This window comes from Chiloscyllium punctatum, chromosome 8 (genome assembly GCF_047496795.1).
Source record: "Chiloscyllium punctatum isolate Juve2018m chromosome 8, sChiPun1.3, whole genome shotgun sequence".
NCBI classification, from domain to species: Eukaryota; Metazoa; Chordata; class Chondrichthyes; order Orectolobiformes; family Hemiscylliidae; genus Chiloscyllium; species Chiloscyllium punctatum.
The window spans coordinates 47,120,136-47,141,213 of record NC_092746.1 but is presented as its reverse complement, the minus strand read 5'-3'; the positions used below and the strand labels follow the sequence as shown (position 1 = coordinate 47,141,213).

At 50.5% G+C, this 21,078-nt stretch overlaps 1 protein-coding gene and 2 long non-coding RNA genes across 4 annotated transcripts in view; 2 read left to right on the top strand and 1 right to left on the bottom strand.

Moving 5' to 3' along the window:
• Positions 1-335: 335 nt before the first annotated feature.
• LOC140480525 (uncharacterized) lies at positions 336-13,386 on the bottom strand. 2 transcript variants are annotated; one of them, XR_011961333.1, is made up of 3 exons: positions 13,323-13,386; positions 2,919-2,991; positions 336-740 (listed from the first exon to the last, which is right to left on the bottom strand). It is a non-coding gene; the product is annotated as an uncharacterized lncRNA (long non-coding RNA). The 2 variants fall into 2 exon arrangements; XR_011961332.1 differs by lacking the exon at positions 13,323-13,386 and adding an exon at positions 12,854-13,056.
• Positions 12,570-21,078, top strand: part of LOC140480523 (probable acyl-CoA dehydrogenase 6) — a 74,994-nt gene continuing 66,485 nt past the window's right edge. Inside the window, exon 1 of the mRNA XM_072575483.1 lies at positions 12,570-12,741. Coding sequence (XP_072431584.1) covers positions 12,583-12,741 — 159 coding nt within the window. The 5' untranslated portion in view covers positions 12,570-12,582. The remainder of the gene's footprint in view (positions 12,742-21,078) is intronic.
• On the top strand, positions 13,209-20,005 carry LOC140480526 (uncharacterized). The gene is made up of 2 exons (XR_011961334.1): positions 13,209-13,908; positions 17,968-20,005. It is a non-coding gene; the product is annotated as an uncharacterized lncRNA (long non-coding RNA).

Sequence of the window (21,078 nt, the reverse complement as noted above, 5' to 3'; positions counted from 1 at the left end):
TGTATAACCAGGGATGCATTCCCTCAATAGTGGGACTTTATGTAGTTCGTATTATCTCACCTCATACTTCCTACCAAAATATATCACTGCTCTGAAAATGAAACTGTTCAAGTAGTAAACAATAAATTTGGAACAGATCTCTGTGCTTCAGGCAAATAAGGATTGCAGGCTAAGAAAGTCAATTGCCACATAAGTAACAAAGGCCAAAATCCCATTCTTTAGGAAATTTGCATGTATTTAAGATCTTTCACTATCTCAGGGTGTCCCAAAGTTGCTTTACACACAGTAAACTATGTTAGAAGTGTAGTCACTGTTTTAATATTGTAAATGCAACAACCAAATTTGTGCACAATAAGAATCACAAAAAAAGACAAACAATAAAATAATATTATTTGCTGGTGGTGTTGAGGAATGGCTTATGCCCGAAACGTCGATTCTCCTGCTCCTCGGATGCTGCCTGGCCTGCTGTGTTTTTCCAGCACCACATTTTTCAACTCTGGTCTCCAGCATCTGCCGTCCTCACTTTCTCCTCCTTGAGGAATGGATGGTCAGATATTGGGAAGAACACTCACTCTTTCATGAAATAGCTCCGTGGGATCTTCTACATCACACTGAAAGGACCAAGGTGACCTCAATTCAACTTATCTTCTAAAGGACAGGTTCTCCGACAGTGCAGAACTCGTTCAATGCTGCACTAGTATGTCAGTTTGGATTATGTGACCAAATATGTGGAGTGGCACCTTATACCGATGACGATTTACATTTGAGATTAAGAAGTGGGCAAGAAAGGGGAAAAAAGTGGGAAGTGGTTAGTGGAAAGTTTCTGTTACTGAGCTAATAATGCAATAGACCCAGTCTAATGATCCAGAGAATGTAAATTAAAATCCCATTACAGCAGTTGAGGAATTCAACATCAATGAATGAACAAATCTGAATTGAAAAAAAAACAAACTATTTCTTGTGGCAACCATGAAACTGCCAGGATGTCACAAAATCCCACCTGATTCACTGATATCCTTCAGGGAAGGGGTGATTTTTAGTTGTTCCAACCTTTATAATTACTTCAGACCCTTTACTGTCTTTTGAATGGAGCAAGTCACTCAATTGTTTGATGGAAAATTAACAATGGGTAATGAATGCTGAATTTGCTAGCAATACCTGCAACCTTTCAATATATTTTAATATGTCAATGGATGGGAAGAGCCAAACTCAAAATGTTACTTGAGTGAGAGTGGTGAAGGGGATGGCAGACACGTAGCTGAATCAGTACTTAAGTGAGAGGACGTTTCAGATTAAGGTAAACCTGGGAAGGTGAGGGCAAAAATGTGTTGTGTTGGGGGAGAGGTTCTAGGGCAAGCTTGATAATCAATTGAAGACAAGTGGGGAAAAATGCTTCACTTTGTATGGTCAAAGCTGAATGTCAAGAGTCTGCTTGGGGTCATGGGAACCGTCAAGTCCCCCTGCTTCTCAGAGGGGTGAATATGTACAAATGAGTGCGCTTCTTAATGCAGGAATGCGTAAAATAAGTATGCTTCTCAGTGGGACAGTGTGAATAAAGTTAGAATATTCTTAGTTGAAATGGGGAAGAAGGATGTGTAAGAAGTAATTTGAGTGTTTATGATGAATGTTATGTCTTGTCCTAATCAAATAGTAAAATGTGAAGTCTGCTGGTCAAGGGCTAATTTAACCAAAGTGTGCACATCAGACTATTTCAAATTCATATGTTCTAACCTTGATTTTGTGTGATATTGTAATTTTATATTATTATATTTAAGTAGCAGAATTTCTGGCAATTTGAAAAGCAGAGATGTAGGATTGGTTGCAGCAATGGTGATAGCAGAGCTAGGGACTCAAAACCAAGCCAGTGTTATTACTGACAGGGAAGTGTAATTACAGAATAAAAGTCCAAATTTTGTGTTGTGAATAATGGGCTGGATGCTAGAATTAACAACACATAAGGTAAACATTTAAAAAAATCAAAACCAAGTAACTTTTTTAGAAATGTTGAAGGAAGGTTTTCTATGTTGTATTATAGATTTTGTGCAGTTTTTATTGACCCCTAGATATTTTAAATTTGATCTGTGGATTGTAAGTGGCAACTGCAAAAACAATGCTTCCCATGCTGCATAATTTACAGAACATAACAAAACCAGTATGTAATGGTATAATTCAATTGATTATTACACACTAAGTATCACATAATCTACAAATGAAAACAAACTCCCTTTTCGTTTCATTCCTGAAGACCTTTGTGCCTTGAGATTGTAAGGGCTTTACATCTTAAAAGCATCTGGAAAAGCTTATTTGTGAAAAAAAAATTCTATTTCAGAACATTCTGTACAGAGTTCACTGTAAAATTCTTAAAATGCTACAATTATTTCTAAATTAATAATTTTTATACTATTTGTGGATGTTGCTGCAGAATAAAATGAATTTATTCAGAGCATTTCATCACATCCCAAAGTGCTTCAAAGTCAATTAAAAGCTTTTAAAGTGTAAGTTAGGAATTGCGGCAGCCAACCTGCAACAAGCAAGCGCTCACAAACATGACCAAATCATATTTTTTAAAAAGTAATATATTTTAAAAGTCTAAGGAACAAATGTGAGCCAAGGCATTGGGTCAAATTTTTCTCATATGCAATTTATATGAAATAATAGATGGCATATTTCTGAAGTAATTATTTTTCTGTAGAAGAATGTCTTGTTCAGCAATTTCTGTTGTGTTCCTTTTTTCTTAAGTAGGATCACTGGACCCAAAACATTAACTCAGTTTTCTCTCCATAGATGCTGCCAGACCTGCTGAGTTTTCCCAGTAATTTCTGTATCTGTTTGTGATTTCCAGCATTCCCAGTTCGCTGTTTTTAATTCCATGAACAATTCTGGTACGGAATTGCTAATTACAACTTCACTAAAATTACCTTTTTTAGACTTTGGTTTATAAAAATATATTTTTCCATCAATGCTTGTGAAGTCACCTTTGTTTCCAGTTTCCTTTTGGAAAAATAAAGAAATGGGTATTTCAGTAACAGTTCAATACATTTTGCAATCAATGTGTTTGATTTATTTTCACAATAATAAGCAAATACATTGCTACATAGAGCAGTCAACACTAATGAAATTGTTCTGAGTACCAGACTTTGAACTCATTTACATCCAATTTAGCAAGTTGAATGGCATTTATTTTTCAAACCAAGATGGACCAAACAGGTTAAACTTTAACCTAAAGCTGAGTCTCACTTGATTTGTTTAGAATAATCTTTAGAGTTTGCATTGATTGATTTTTTTTAAGCGTGTGCCTTGCTTTCATAAAAATATACTGTTTGAACCACCATCTTCTGAAGTGTGGGACACACTGGGCCATTGACACACCCATTAAACGAATTTGCTGGGTTTGCAAAATGCACCACAAAGATTTTTTTTCGATAAAGCAAGCATTCCAGATGCTGGATTTAGCAAAGTTGGTTTCGACTTTTGGAACAAGTGGTGCAAGTAGTCTACACACACCATAGCTTTAGGGTGTTCTACAGTACTGTAATAAAAAGCTGAAGGTGCTGCAGAAATTCGAGGCAGCATCAACGGACAGAGAAACAGAGTTAAAGTTTTGAATCCAGAATGCCTCACCTTCAGAATATGAATACCTACAGCCTCGGGGCCTCCACCCTCATTCTGGCCCAAATACATACACCCAGACCCTGCACCACCCCATCCCACATGCTCAACCAACAACTCGGTTTAAACACCTCCACCCAGCAAACCCCAACCCCGCTGTTCGTCTTACCCCAATCATTTAACCACACCACCCTCACCCATCCAAATGTTAAAAATCACACAACACCAGGTTATAGTCCAACGGGTTTAATTGGAAGCACTAGCTTACAGAGCGCTGCTCCTTCATCAGGTGGTTGTCTGCTGACCACTGACCCACCCCTCCCCTCCCCTCCCCCCCCATCCCCTCCCCTCTCCCCCAATCTTGCAATACTGACCCCCTCCCCTCCCATCCCGTGATACTGACCCACCCCTCCCCTCCCCCTATACTGACCTCCTCCCCTCCCATGACACTGACCCCCTCCCCATTCCCCTCCCATCCCCGAAACTGACCGCCTCCCCTCCCCTCCCATTCAGTGATACTGACACCCCCCTCCCCATCCCCCGATACTGATCCCCTCCCTTCCCATCCTGTGATACTGAACCCCTCCCCTCCTATCCCCTTAAACTGATCCCCCTCGATACTGAACCCTCTCCTCACCCCTGTTACTGACGCCCCCTCTCCATGACACTGACCCCCTGCACCTGACCCCCCTCCCCCGACACTGACTCCTCCCCCTGACACTGACCCACCCTGCCTGACACTGACCCACCCTCCCCCTGACACTGATCCCCCCTCCCCCGACCCCTGACACTGATACCCACTCACTCTGACACTGATCCACCCCCCTGACACTGGCCCACCCTCTCCTTGACACTGACACCCCTCCCCCTGACACTGACCCCCTTCCCCGACACTGAACACCCCCTCCCCCTGACACTGACACCACCGACACTGACCCCCCCCTTCCCTGACACTGACCCCCCGCCCCCTGACCCCCTACCCCTGACACTGTTCCTCCCCCGACACTGTTCCCGCTCCCCCCGACACTGTTCCCCTCCCCTCCCCCCGACACTGTTTCCCCCCGACACTGTTCCCCCACTCCCCCAGACACTGTTTCCCTGCCCGACACTGTTCCACCCTGCCTTTGACTCTGTTCCCCCTCCCCCCGACACTGTTCCCTCCTCCCCTCGACACTGTTCCCCCTCCCCCCCACCCCTGACACTGTTCCCCCCACCCCTGACACTGTTCCCCCCACCCCCAACACTGTTCCCCCTACCCCGACACTGTTCCCCCTCCTCCCCGACACTGTTCCCACTCCCCCTCCCCCCAGACACTGTTTACCCCCCAGACACTCTTCCCCCTGACACTGATCCCCCGACACTGTATCCCCCTCCCCCCGACACTGTTCCCCAATGCCCTCCCCCCCAACACTGTTCCTCCCTCCCCCTCCCCCTCCCCCAACACTCATGCCCCCACCCCTGATACTGTTCCCCCCTCCCCCCAACACCGTTCCCCCTCCCCCGACTCTGCTCCCCCCCAACATTGTTCCTCCCGACACTGTTCCCCCTCCCCCCGAGACTATGCCCCCTCCCCCGACACTTGTTGCCCCCGACACTGTTCCTCTCCTCCAAAACTGTTCCCCCTCTCCCTGACGCTGCTCCCCCCTCCCCCAACACTGTTCCCCCCAACAGTGTTCCCCCCACCCCCTGACACTGTTACCCTCTCCCCCTCCCCCGACACTGATCCCCCCACCCTTGACACTGTTCCCCCCTCCTCCCTCCCCCTCCCACCCTTGACACTGTTCCCCCCTCCCCCCCGGAACTCTTCACCCCTCACCCCGACATGGTTCCCCCCTCCCCCCGACACTGTTCCCCCTCCCCTCTGACACTGTTCCCTCCGCCTCTCCCCCACCCCTCCCCTCGAGACTGTTCCCCCGACACTGAATCCCCCTCCCCCCGTCACTGTATCCCCCCCAACACTGCTCCCCCCATCCCCTCCCCCCGACACTGTTCCCCCCTCCCCCCGACACTGTTCCCCTCTCCCCCGACACTGTTATTCCCCCTCCACCCCAACACTGTTCCCCCTCCCCCTCCGACACTGTTCCCCTCTCCCCCGACACTGTTATTCCCCCTCCACCCCAACACTGTTCCCCCTCCCCCTCCGACACTGTTCCCCCTCCTCCCCGACAGATCCCCCTCCCACTCCCCTGACACTGTTCCCCCCCGACATTGTTCCCCCGACACTGTTCCCCCCTCTCCCCCCTCCTGACACTGTTTCCCCCCTCCACCTCCCACCCGACACTGTTCCCCCTCCCCCCTGACTCTGTTCCTCCCTTCCCGCCGGCACTGTACCCCCCTCCCCCTCCCCCCGACACTGTTCCCCCCTCCCCCCGACACTGTTCCCCTCTCCCCCGACACTGTTATTCCCCCTCCACCCCAACACTGTTCCCCCTCCCCCTCCGACACTGTTCCCCTCTCCCCCGACACTGTTATTCCCCCTCCACCCCAACACTGTTCCCCCTCCCCCTCCGACACTGTTCCCCCTCCTCCCCGACAGATCCCCCTCCCACTCCCCTGACACTGTTCCCCCCCGACATTGTTCCCCCGACACTGTTCCCCCCTCTCCCCCCTCCTGACACTGTTTCCCCCCTCCACCTCCCACCCGACACTGTTCCCCCTCCCCCCTGACTCTGTTCCTCCCTTCCCGCCGGCACTGTACCCCCCTCCCCCTTCCCTCCGACACTGTTCCTCCCACCCCCTCCATCTCCCATCCCTGACACTGTTTTCCCCCTCCCCCTCCTCCTCACCCTGACACTGTTCTCCCCTCCCCCTCCTACCCTTGACGCTGTTCCCCCCCTCCCCCCAAAACTCTGCCCCCTCCCCCCTCCCCCGACACGGTTCTCCCCTCCCCCCCGACACTGTACTCCCCTCCCCCTGACACTGTCCCCCTCCCCTTTGACACTGTTCCCTCTCCATCCCCCCGACACTGTTCTGCCCTCTCCCTCTCCCCTCTCCTTGATAGTGTTCCCCCCAACACTGTCCCCCCCGACACTGTATGCCCCTCCCCCGACACTGTTCCCCCCATCCCCTACCCCCGACACTGTTCCCCCTCCCCCCGACACTTAACCCCCTCCACCCCGACACTGCTCCCCCACCCCCCGACACTGTTCCCCCTCCTCCCGACACTGTTCCCTCTCCCCCACCCCCCGACATGGTTCCCCTCCCTCCGCCCGACACTGTTGCCCCCCCGCGACATTGTTTCCCCCCCCGACACTGTTCCCCCCTCCCCTTCTCCCATGACACTGTTTGCTCCATCCCCCCGACACTGTTACCCCCCTCCACCCTGACACTGTTATACCCCGCACCCGTGCAACCCCTGACTCTGCTCCCCCCTCCCCCGGGCACTGTTCCACCCTCCCCCTCCCCCGCCGACACTGTTCCCTCCCTCCCCCGACACTGTTGCCCCCCTCCCCCCTGACACTGATCCCTCCTCCTCTCCCCCTCTCCTCCCCTCGACACTGTTCCCCCCCAACACTGTTCCCCCAACACTGTATGCCCCTCCCCCCGACACTGTTCCTCCCTCCCCCCGACACTGTTCCCTCTGCCCTCCTGATACTGATCCCCCCTCCCCCTCCAACACTGTTCCCCCCGACACTGTTCCCCCTCCCCCTCCCCACCGACACTGTTCCCCCCTCCCCCAACACTGTTGCCCCCCGACATTGTTCCTACCCCCAACACTATTCCCCCTTCACCCTGACACTGTTCCCTCCCCCTGACACTGTTCCCTCCTCCTCTCCCCGCCTCCCCTCGACACTGTTCCCCCCGACACTGTTCCCCCAGACACTGTATCCCCCTCCCCCCGACACTGTTACCCCTCACCCCGACACTGTTCCCCCCCGACATTGTTCCCCCCCGTCACTGCCCTCCTGACACTTCCCCCCCGCACCGACACTGTTTCACCCACCCCCCAACTCTGCTCCCCCCCTCCCCACCGGCACTGTACCACCCTCACCCTCGCCCCCAAAACTGTTCCCCCACATCCCCTCCCTCTCCCACCCCTGACACTGTTCCCTCACTCCCACGACACTGTTGCCCCCCTGACACTGTTCCTCTCACCAACACTGTTCCCCCTCCCCACGACACTGTTCCTCCCTTCTCCCCCGACACTGTTCCCCCCTCCCCCTCCCCTTCGACACTGTTTCCCCTCCCCCCGACACTGTTCCCCCCCTCTCCCCGACACTGTTCCCCCCTCCCTCACCCCCCGACACTGTTCCCCCTCCCTCTCCCCCCCGACACTGTTCCCCCTCCCTCTCCCCCCCAACACTGTTCCCCCTCCCTCTCCCCCCGACACTGTTCCCCCCTCCGTGCTGACTCTGTTACCCCCTCCCCCCCCGACACTGTTCCCCCCCTCGTCCCGACACTGTTCCCCCTCCCTCTGACACTGTTCCCTCCCCGTCGCCCCCTCCCCCTGACACTGCTCCCCCCAACACTGTTCCCCCTTCCCCCTGACACTGTTCCCCCGACACTGTTTCCCTCACCCCCCGACACTGTTCTCCCTCCGACACTGTTCCCCCCTCCCCCTGACATTGTACCCCTCCCCCCACACATATTCCCCCGACACTGTTCCCCCTCCCCACGATACAGCTCCCCCCAACACTGTTCCCCCCGTTCCCCCTGACACTGTTCTCCCCTCACCCTGATACTGCTCCCCCCCGACACTGTTCCCAACTCCCCCTGACACTGTTCACCCCCCCGATACTGTTCCCCCTCCCCATGACACAGTTCCCCCCCGACACTGTTCTGCCCTCCCCCTGACACTGATCCTCCCCGTCCCCCGACCCCCCCCCCCCTCACCTGACACTGATCCCATACTCGCCCTGACACTGATCCCCTCCCCTGACACTGATCCTCCCACCCCCTGATCCCCCCACCCTGACACTGATTCCCCCCTCCCCTGACACTGATTCCCCCCTCCCCTGACACTGATAACCCCCTCCCCTGACACTGATCCCCCCTCCCCTGACACTGATACCCCCCTCCCCTGATCCCCCCTGACACTGACCCCCCTCCCCTGGCACTGATCGCCCTATCCCCATGACACTGATCCCCCCTCCTCTGACACTGATCCCCCCCCTCACACTGATTCCCCCCCTCCCCGACACTGATCCCACCCTCCCCTGACACTGATCGCCCCCTCCCCGACACTGATACCCCCTCCCACTGACACTGATCCCCCCTCCCCTGACACTGATCCCCCCCTCCACTGACACTGATCCCCTCCCCTGACACTGATCCCCTCCCGACACTGATCCTCCCACCCCCTGACACTGATCCCACCTCCCCTGACACTGATTCTCCCCCTCCCTGACACTGAATCCCCCCTCCTCCTGACACTGATTCCCCCCCCTCCCCGACACTGAATCCCCCCTCCCCCGACACTGACCCCCCACCAACACTGATCCCCCCTCCCCCCGACACTGATTCCCCCCAAACACTGATCCCCCCTCCCCCTGACACTGATCCCTCCTCCCCCCGACACTGATCCCTCCTCCCCCTGACACTGATCCCCCCTCCCCCTGACACAGATCCCCCCAAAACTGATCCCCCCTCCCCCCTGACACTGATTCCCCCCAAACACTGATCCCCCTCCCCCCGACACTGATCCCCCCTCCCCCTGACACTGATCCCCCCCCCAACACTGATCCCCACTCCCCCCTGACACTGATCCCCCCTCCTCCATGACACTGATCCCCCCCGACACTGATCTCCCCTCCCTGACACTGATCCCCCCTCCCCCTGACACTGTCCACCCCCTCCCCCCTGACACTGTTCACCCCTCCCATGACACTGTTGACCCCCTCCCCCTGACACTGATCTCCCCCCCGACACTGATCCTCCCACCCCCTGATCTCCCCTCCCCCTGACACTGATGCTCCCTCCCCCTGCCACTGATGCTCCCTCCTCCTGACACTGATCACCCTCTCCCGCTGACACTGACCCCCCCTCCCCTGACACTGATACCCCCCTCGCCTGACACCCCCCCACGCCTGACACTGACACCCCCCTCCCCTGATCCCCCTCCCCTGACACTGATCCCTCTCTCCCCATGACACTGATCTCCCCTCCCCTGACACTGATACCCCCTCCCCTGACACTGATCCCCCCCTCCCCCGACTCCCCTCCTCCCCTGATCCCCCCATCTCCCCTGACACTGACCCCCCTCCCCTGACACTGATACCCCCCTCCCCTGACACTGACATCACCCCTCCCCGATCCCCCTCCCCTGACAATGATTCCCTCCCCCGACACTGATCCCCCCTCCTCTGACACTGATCCCTCCCTCCCCGACACTAATACCCCCTCCCCTGACACTGACCCCCCTCCCCTGACACTGATCCCTCTCTCCCCCTGACACTGATCTCCCCTCCCCTGACACTGATTCCCCTCTCCCCCTGACACTGATCTCCCCTCCCCGACACTGTTCCCCCACTCTCCCCTGAAAGTATTCCCCCTCTCTCCCCCTGACATTGATTCCCCCCTGACACTGATCCCCCCCTCCCTCCTGACACCGACCCCCCCTCCCCCTGACACTGATCCCCCCTCCCCCGACACTGATCCCCCTCCCTTCTGACACTGATCCCTCCCTCCCCCTGACACTGATCCCCCCCGACACTGATACCCCCTCCCCCTGACACCGATTCCCCCCCCCGCCTGATACTGATCCCGTCTCCCCCTGACACTGGACCCCCCCTCCCTCTGACACTGATCCCTCCCTCCCCCTGACACTGATCCCCCCTTGACACAGATCCCCCTGACACTGATCCCCCCTCCCCTGACACTGATCCCCCTCCCATCTGACACTGATCCCTCCCTCCCCCTGACACTGATCCCCCCTCCTCCATGACACTGATCCACCCCGGACACTGATCCCCCCGACACTGATCCCCCCTCCCCGACACTGATCCCCCCTCCCCGACACTGATCCCCCCTCCCCCTGACACTGTCCACCCCCTCCCCCCTGACACTGTTCACCCCTCCCCTAACACTGTTGCCCCCATCCCCCTGACACTGATCCCCCCTCCCCTGACACTGATCTCCCCACCGACACTGATCCTCCCACCCCCGATCTCCCCTCCCCCTGCCACTGATGCTCCCTCCCCCTGACACTGATCTCCCCCCTCCCCCTGACACTGATCCCCCTCTCCCGCTGACACTGACCCCCCCTCCCCTGACACTGATAGCCCCCTCCCCTGACACTGATACCCCCCTCCCCTGACACTGACACCCCCCTCCCCTGATCCCCCTCCCCGACACTGATCCACCTCTCCCGCTGACACTGATCCCCCCTCCCCTGACACTGATCCCTCTCTCCCCCTGACACTGACCCCCCCTCCCCTGACACTGATACCCCCCTCCCCTGACACTGACATCCCCCTCCCCTGATCCCCCTCCCCTGACACTGATCCCCCCCCACACTGATCCCCCCTCCACCTGACACTGACTCCCTCCTCCCCTGATTCCCCCACCCGACACTGACCCCCCTCCTCTGACACTGATCCCCCCTCCCCCTGACACTGATCCCCCTCTCCCGCTGACACTGACCCCCCCTCCCCTGACACTGATCCCCCCTCCCCTGACACTGATCCGCCTCTCCCGCTGACACCGACCCTCCCCGACACTGATCCCCCCTCCCCTGACACTGATCCCTCTCTCCCCCTGACACTGATCCCCCCTCCCCTGACACTGATCCCCCTCCCCCGACTCCCCTCCGCCCCGATCCGCCCCTCCCCTGACACTGATCCCCCTCTCCCGCTGACACTGATTCCCCCCCGACACTGATCCCCCCTCCAACTGACACTGACTCCCTCCTCCCCTGATTCCCCCACCCGACACTGATCCCTCTCTCCCCTGACACTGATCCCTCTCTCCCTGACACTGATCCCCCCTCCCCTGACACTGACCCCCCTCCCCGACACTGATCCCTCTCTCCCCCTGACTCCCCTTCTCCCCTGATCCCCCCTCCCCTGACACTGATCCCCCTCCCCCGACTCCCCTCCGCCCCGATCCGCCCCTCCCCTGACACTGATCCCCCTCTCCCGCTGACACTAATTCCCCCCCGACACTGATCCCCCCTCCAACTGACACTGACTCCCTCCTCCCCTGATTCCCCCACCCGACACTGATCCCTCTCTCCCCTCCCCCTGATCCCCCCTCCCCGACACTGTTCCCCCACTCTCCCCTGAAACTATTCCCCCTCTGTCCCCCTGACACTGATCCCCCCGCGCGGCACTGATCCCCCCTTCCCCCTGACACTGATCCCCCCCTCCCCGACACTGATCCCCCCTTCCCTCTGACACTGATCCCCCCTCCCCTGACACTGATCTCCCCCCCTCCCCCGACACTGATTCCCCTCTCCCCCTGACACTGATCGCCCCCTCCCCCTGACACTGATCCCCCCCTCCCCCTGACACTGATCCCCCCCTCCCCCTGACACTGATCCCCCCCCTCCCCGACACTGATTCCCCTCTCCCCCTGACACTGATCCCCCCCTCCCCCTGACACTGATCCCCCCCTCCCCCTGACACTGATCCCCCCCACCCTGACACTGATCCCCCCCACCCTGACACTGATCCACCCCACCCTCTGACACTGATCGCCTCCTCCCCCGACACTGATCCCCCCTCCCCCCTGACACTGACCCCCCTCCCCCCTGACACTGATCCCCACCCCTGACACTGACCCCCCCCGACACTGATCCCCCCCTCCCCCTGACACTGATCCCCCCAACCCTGACACTGATCCACCCCACCCTGACACTGATCCCCCCTCCCCCTGACACTGATCCCCCCCTCCCCCTGACACTGACCCCCCCCCCCGACACTGATCCCCCCTCCCCCTCCCCCCTGACACTGACCCCCCTCCCCCCGACACTGATCCCCCCCCGACACTGACCCCCCACCCCCCGGCCCCCGCGCCTGCGCACTCTCGGTCGTCATGGCCGCCTGTTGGTGCCGGCTGTTCCTCCGGAGCCGGGGCCGGTTCGGGCTCCGCTGCTGTTCGCAGAAAGCGGCCCGTCACATGGACTCCGTGTCACGCCCTCAGGACATTATCTACACTCAGGAGCATGACAGCCTGAGGGACTCCCTCCGGAAGGTAAACGTGCAGGCCCGGTCCCTCGGTCCCCCGGCCCTCGGCCCAGCCCGCAGGCAGTGAGCTCTGCTGCAGCTCGGGGGGGTGGGGGGTGGGGAGTGTGCTGCTGCCTGACCTGCTGTGCTTTTCCAGCAACACCCTCTCGACTGAGTGCACCCCGGCCCGGCCCGGATGGGGGAGGCCTGCCGCTGGTTCCGCAGAAATTGCTGGAGGAGCTGGGCACCATCCGCGGGGAGGAAGCACTGGGAATTCTCTCTAATTTTGAGTTTCTCTCCTGAAGATGCTGCCAGACCTTCTCCTGAGTCCCCTCCAGCTGTTTCTGCTTCACCTTCCCAGCTCCCGCACTTTAAAAAAAAATTTAGTTTGTCTTACTGATATTTTAGCTGAAAATGTGTTGCTGGAAAAGCGCAGCAGGTCAGGCAGCATCCAAGGAACAGGAGAATCGACGTTTCGGGACATGAGACCTTCTTCAGGAGTCAGTCGATTCTCCTGCTCCTTGGATGCTGCCTGACCTGCTGCGCTTTTCCAGCAACACATTTTTCAGCTCTGATCCCCAGCATCTGCAGTCCTCACTTTCTCCTTACTGATATTTTAACCTTGGCTCCGGTTAAACGAGACCACAGTCATCATCTTGGAGCTGGGCATTCATTTCAGCAAGAGGACAGACAGGAGGGTATTAGGAATGAGACAGATTTCGAAATGTCACCTCAGCGATTTATTCACAATCTCGATAACGTGCATTTGTTAGTTCTGAAAGCTTAAAACAGAACTTGCACAAGTGGACAGCAGGTCAGAGAATGGTGCGAGCAAAACCAGCTTATTTGGCCCATTGTGTTAGTACAGAATCTAGGACAATAACCAGTGCCACTCCCCCACCTCTTCTGAAAGCATCAAAATAGACTTCACCTCATTGACAGCGTGTTTTAGATCCCAATTACTTGTGAAATCTTTTGTTCTATTTTGTTTCTCTTTTGTTGACAGTCATCTTAAATTGATGTCCCCTTAATTTTCAAGACTGCTGACACCTTTGAGTTTTATTCACAACTGAATTTCTTATCCGAGAACAATTCTCATGATTTCTTTTGATACACGCACAAGCGTATGCATTTATAAGTGTGATGCCCAGAACTAAACATCGTAATTAACTGGAGACCACACTGGTTGTTTGAGGTTTGTACTCTGTGCCTCCTTTGATAAAGACATATTTCTCGTATAATGTATAATTAATTAACTGCTTTCTCTTTCAAGGATATATATATATACTACCAGAGCCCTCTACTCTTACACCCTTATTAAAAACGCAACCATTATGTTGCATCTCCCTGTTTTACTTCCCCCAAATTTATCATTTCCTATTCCCTTCCATTGCACTTCTACTACTTGTTCATCCATTCCAGCAGCAAGTCTAAATTCTCTTGAACTCTGTACTTTCAACCTTACAGTACACAAATGTTGTTATCCCCAAATGGATAACTCTACAATAAACCTCCTGCCATCTGAAGAACAATTGTTCATCACTAAACAGAAAAGAATTGAAGATGCGGGAAGTCAGAAGCTGAAGTAGAATCACTGGAGCTGAAACATTAACTCTGCTTTCTCCCTCTGTTTTCTCAGCTGCTAGACATGCTGAGTTTTCCCAGAAATTTCTGTTCTTGTAATTGTTTATCACAACTCAGCTTCTTGCCCTTCAGCCAATTTCATATTTGTGCTGTCATTGTGTATTTAGTTGCATGGGCTGTAAATTTGTGGACAAGCGTGGGGGTTGGTTTCGCTCATTTGACTGGATAGCTGTTTTGCAATGTGGAGCGATGCCAACAGCATGGGTCAATTCGGCACAGGGAGAACCCTTCATAATCTCACCTTCTCAAACCTTTCCTGTGATTGAGCTGTGGTGACTCTAACGTTAAACCACCACCACTTGGTCTTTCCCTAGTACAGAGTACCCTGATGGTCCAATACATCTATGGTGACTTTACCTTTATATTTTAAGTTTTACCTCCTGCAGTGTCTCAAGTACCTCCTCTTTCAGTATGACCGAGGCAGCAGCACCTTCCTTGATAGATACATATTATTGTAATTTAATGTTAATTTAGTCCCTCAGCCAACCTTCATGCTTTCACCCTAGTAAGTCCCATTTATCAGTTACCATTTTTAAAAAGTATGCCAATAGAATACATTGTGAAATTGGTCACTTATTTTCTCACAAATAAACCTTAAATATATTAAATAGAAATACTGTAACAAAAACAAAAATCAAATGGTCAACAAAAACTTACAGAACTGCAACAGAAATTTATCACAACATTGTCATTAGCGAGGATGATACACCTAGTCCCTCTACATTTCCAGGCAGAAATGGGTACTGCAGATGCTGGAGGTTAGAGTCAAGATTAGAGTGGTGCTGGAAAAGCACAGCAGGTCAGGCTGCTTCCGAGGAGCAGGAAAATAGACATTTCAGGCCAAAGCCCTTCATCAGGAATGAGGCTCATTCCTGATGAAGGGCTTTGGCCTGAAATAGAGATTTTCCTGCTCCTCGGATGCTGCCTGACCTCCACGTTTTCACATACCTTTTTCCAACCTTTTATAATTTCAAAGATTTCTATTTCTCAACATGCATAAAGTGCACTGATATAACAAATAAATATCGTCGGTTTTCAAGTCTATGCTTTTGAATGTCCTGTTATTGGTCATCATCCCAGGACATCAGCATTCTAACCTATCTGAGCTGGTGCATACCCCAAAACTGTACACAGCAATCTAACTGAGCTGTTTTAAAACTTATGTTGTAGGAAGCCATTAAGCTCTCTGCCTTGAAAAAAAATTCAATTAGCCTCACTCACTTGCATTTTTCAATATTGAATTCAACACCTTCAAATAGTGAACCCACTCTCATTCCTTCCCTTTCTTTTAGCCTTATTTGTTACATTCTCTTATCAGTTCTCTCTCCCCTCCTGCACTCCAATTGAACTGTCTAATCTTTCCAATCTGGCAGATAGACACACCATTGTTCTAACATTCTCACATTCCAGTCACTTAATCTGAACTATTAACACCCCCCTGCACTCCACCCATCCCTCCCACTGCATAAACGCTGGCTCCTCCGCACTTCATGATAGCTCTGATGAAGTCATCTAGACTCAATGTTAGTTTGCTCTTTTTCCATGGATGTTGTCTGACCTACTCTGATTGCCAATATTTTTTTGTTTTCAGTGTGTTTTTCCATAGCCCTGCAAGTGTTATAAACTCAGCATTATCACTTTGCTTTTGTATTCTTTGCCAATGGTTATAAGATCTGGAATTCTGTTCAGTGAGTTTTAATGAGGATGGGTACTGCCCTTACTTTTCTTTGAGCCCCCAAAACCTCCAGCTTTTCCGCAGGACCATTTACTTCCATTCAGAGTGCGCTCTGGTTTTTAGTCACTAAATATGTTATCACTTAATGAATTTTATTCAACATTTTACCAATATCCCATCGCAGCTTTCTTTGGACTGCTAAAGGATTAACTGTACTTCATGATGCTATGAACAGCAAATTTTGATATAAGTTACAGTGGACCCATATTCAAATTATTAATATAAGCAATGGACAATAATGATTGCTGTTTTTGATTTTGGAGAAGATTTGTAGCTCAGTTTGTAAGTTTGCTCGCTGAGCTGGTAAGTTTGTTCTCGAGACATTTTGTCACCATGTTAGGTAGCATCATCAGTGAGCCTCCGATGAAGTGCTTGTGTTCTCTCCTACTTGCTACTTATTTGTCTTGGTCTTTGTAGTGGTGGTATTACTTCCAGTTCTTTGTCTGAGAGGTTGGTAAATCCAAATCAATATGTTTGTTTAATGGAGTTCCGGTTTGAATGCCAGACCTCTAGGAATTCCTGTGCATGTCTTTGTTTATCCTGTCCCAGGATGGATGTATTGTTCCAGTCGAACCAGTGTCGCTCTTCAGCTGTGTGGGTGGATACTAGTGATACTTGGTCATGTCTTTTGGTGGCTATTTGGTGCTCATGTATCCTGGTGGCTAGTTTCCTGCCTGTCTGTCCAAAGTAATGTTTTTAGATTAGATTAGATTAGATTACTTACAGTGTGGAAACAGGCCCTTCGGCCCAACAAGTCCACACCGCCCCGCCGAAGCGTAACCCACATCTACATCTACATACCCCTACATCTACATCTACCCCTTACCTAACACTATGGGCAATTTAGCATGGCCAATTCACCTGGCCTGCACATCTTTGGACTGTGGGAGGAAACCGGAGCACCCGGAGGAAACCCACGCAGACACGGGGAGAACGTGCAAACTCCACACAGTCAGTCGCCTGAGGCGGGAAGTGAACCCGGGTCTCAGGCGCTGTGAGGCAGCAGTGCTAACCACTGTGCCACCGTGCCGCCCACAGTTTGTTGCAGTCTTTGCAAGGTATTTTGTATATGACGTCCATTCTGCTGGTTGTTGGTATGGGGTCCTTTAAATTTATCAGGAGCTGTTTCAGTGTGGTGGTAGGTTTGTGGGCTACCATGATGGCTAGGGGCCCGAGTAGTCTGTGGCAGATTGCGCTTATTGGGTACCCGTTGGTCCTGAATACATTATACAGGTGCTTTTCCTTGGCTTTTCTTAGTTCATGGGTGCTGCAGTGTGTTGTGGCTCATTAAATAATGTCTTGATGCAGCTCTATTTGTGGATGTTTGGATGGTTGTTCCTGTAGTTGAGTATCTGGTCAGTGAGTGTGGCTTTCCTGTAAATGCTGGTCTGTAGCTCTCCATTAGCTTTTTGTTCTATCATGATGTCTAGGAAGGGGAGCCTGTTATTGTTCTCCTCTTTGGTGAACTTTATACCTGTAAGGATGATGTTCATGTTTGTAGGTTTCTTCTAATTTGTGTTTCGTAATGTTAAAGTGTCATCCACATAGTGGACCCAAAGCTTGGGCTGGATCGTGGGAAGAGCTGTTTGTTCTAACCTCTTCTGCTAAGAGTCCTGATGTTGATGATCCCATCGGCATCTCATTGATCTGTTTAAAGATCTTGCAGTTGAAGGTGAAGCGGGTTGTGAGGCACAGGTCTAATATTTTGAAGCTGCTGTCCTCGCTGATGGAATTGGTGCTGTCAGGTGTTTGTGTCCTTGGTTTGTCTAGCAGTGAGGCCAGTGTTTCTTTGGCCAGGGTGATGTTTATTGATGTGAATAGGACCGTAACATCGAAAGAAACCTCGACCTCATCCTCTATCTTGTTGTCCAGCAGGCAATGAGACAGACAGTAGCATCAACACTAAGCAGAAGAAAGAAGCGAACACCCTCAACGCACCGGAAAGGAAAGCACTGGAAGGACTCAGCAAAGACAAAAATGTTGCAATTTTACAGACAGACAAAGGGAGCATGACTGTCGTCCTGAACAGAACACAATACATTGAAAAAGCAAACACGCTACTTGCAGATACCGATACCTACCAACAGGTGGCGATGGACCTGATTCCACAGCTTAAAAACTGTGTTACAGCATCCCTGAGGAAACTTCACAAGACGGGTGAAATTAACAAGGTAGACCTCCAAAGAATGAAACTTGAAGGATCCAACACACCCTGTTTCTACGGATTACCAAAGGTACATAAACAAGGGCCCCCCCCCCCTTCAGACCCACAGTCTCACTTCCCGGGACACTGACATACAGACTAGCAAAGGAACTGCAACGCAAATTGAAACACCTAGTAGAAGACTCAAGCCACATCATCTACTCCATCCAGGAATTCTTTAACATCATCAAAGACCCCAAGGGTAGAGGACAACGAGGTTATGGTTTCCTTCGATGTGACAGCCCTATTCACACAAATAAACATCACCCTAACCAAAGGAGCACTGGCTTCACTGCTAGACGAACCAAGGACATAAACACCTTACAGCCTAATGATTGCTTGACTCAATCTACTTGAACATCACTGTGTATTTCCAACTAATCTGAAGAAACTGCTCTCAATTCTAACTCTGTTTTGTCTCTCTCAACTACTTAAATTGTATGTTTTAGTCTTAGGAACCACTGATAGGCATGTCAACATGGTAGTAGATGGAGCATATCTGTTTTATGCTTAGTTATTTTAGTCTTGTCCATAGTATACATTGACTTTACTGCCATTGTGTAAAACCTTGAATTAATCTATATTGAATTTTAACTGGCACTATTTTGTGCATCTGTGTAGCTTTATGGGTTCTTTTTCATATCATCAACTTTACTCCAATCATGTGCATGTCAAATTAATAAGTAATAAAATGCTGAAGATTACAATTTAAAGTGACTTCGCTGATACATGATTGTTTTGGCTGTTTGGTCACTTTGATACATGTTTGGTTATTGGCAAACTGTTTCCTGCTTTATTCAGAGCTAACTCCAGTGACACTTGTTTAGCCCACAAATATTGTAGTCTCATCACATGTATTGCTTTTAGAAATCCACCTTTTATTAAAAAAGTAGGTCTTGTCGTTAAAGATGAATTGGCTTGTGAGGCACAGGTCTAGTAGTTTGAGGATGCTGTCCTTGCTGATGGAGTTGGTGCTGTTAGGTGTTTGTGCCCTTTGTTTGTCTAGCAGTGAGGCCAGTGTTTCTTTGTCATCTTTCATCTTTGTCTGATCCCTGCTTTTAAATATTTCAACTGGTTGGCAAGTACGGTGAATTATTTCATATTGCAGCTGATTTGGAAAAGTTATTGAAGTGGACAGTGTCAGCGATTATGGCACAGTTGGAACTGAACTCATTACCAAAAGTAATTTTATTTTGTTAACAAGAACCAAAAAGCTGCAGATGCTGGAAATCAGAAACCACATCAGAAATCGCTGGAAAAGCTCAGCAGTTCTGGCAGCACCTGTGGAGAGAAAATAGAGCTTTTCCTGCAAATTCTGATTTTGTTCATAGTTTTATTTTTGTTTGTTAATTAAGCTCCTTCATTGCTTGTTTGTGTATGAATTGAGAACTATATTGTTTGATACTGATATAATGAATTAACTAAATGTCTGTGAAGCATTAGGAGGCTATTATTCATTGTCACCTTTTGAAATTTCCTGAATTTAACCTTTCATTATGTAAGTAGTAAATTCCCAGTGGATAAATCAGCATTGCCTTTTATCAATCATTTCCTGTTATCAACCATTCTTCTTTTGTGATCCGCCATTTCCTTTTATTGTATTTCCTGGTCACAGGTGGAATTATTTACAATTTAATTTTGGTTAATATGCCCTTTTGGATGTGATGGACTTGGCTAAATCCACAGTAATAAAGTGTTGATGGAAAAGTATTTTCCTGTAATTCTTTATTTTCCATAGACTGTGCTTGTTTTCATTTCTCTTTCAGAGGATATCAAACTGAAAGATGGTAATTGTAGTTGATATGGCATGCTGATTGATATTTTGTGGTTAGATGTTAATTGAGTCTTTTCATTGCCAGGTCATATTTATGACTCTACAAGTAAGGTTTTACATGACTTGTTCAAATTGGAATGGCAGAAATATTAGAAATTATATAGTTAAATGTAGAATACTTTACAAATGTGCATCTACAAATCTAACATCCATGGAGCAACGTTTTCATTATGCTGTCTTTTAACATTCATTATCATAGTATTTATTTTGATAGCAGTACCCATTACAGATGTTTCCTCTTTCAGATCTTAAACGTTGTCACTAATATTCAAAAAGGTCAAAAGATAATTTGTGTCATATTAGATGGTTCTAGGTTAATCAGATATTTTACATTACTTGTACTAAATACAGCTTAAAATTGCCAATACTTAAATCTTTATAGTTAAATCAAAATAGAATCTGCCTACAGTTTTTAAAAATGCAATTATTCCACAAATGGGAGATACTTAACATTTTGAGAGAATTTCTTTTGGTGACAACGAAATAGTATTGAAACTAGTGCTACACTACCCATATATCTGTCTTTTTTTATTATGTAAGTTCCTGTGACAACATTTATAATGGATTGTTTTCTATGTAAACGTGTGATTACAGCAGTTGCTAGCAGTAATTACTGATCACTTAGACGCTAGTTCTAGAATAGTTCTCCGGTATGAATCAATACTGTAAAAGGAGAAAACTGAAAGCAAGAATTAGAGAAACAAAAACATGGATACCGAGTTTAAATCAAGTTGGGATAAAATTTTACTACTTGGAGTGCAAATGGATATTCACCTTTCGCATTCCTTTATTCATCACATCTGAATTAACTTTGTAGTCACTTATCCATCCTGTTAATGTTGAATTCCACCTCAAAAAAATCGTGAGTTTGAGCTGTTACAGATAAGAGAGAGAGAGATGTTGAAAAGGCAACTAGGTATATTTTATAGGAGTGTTTTATCCATTTGAA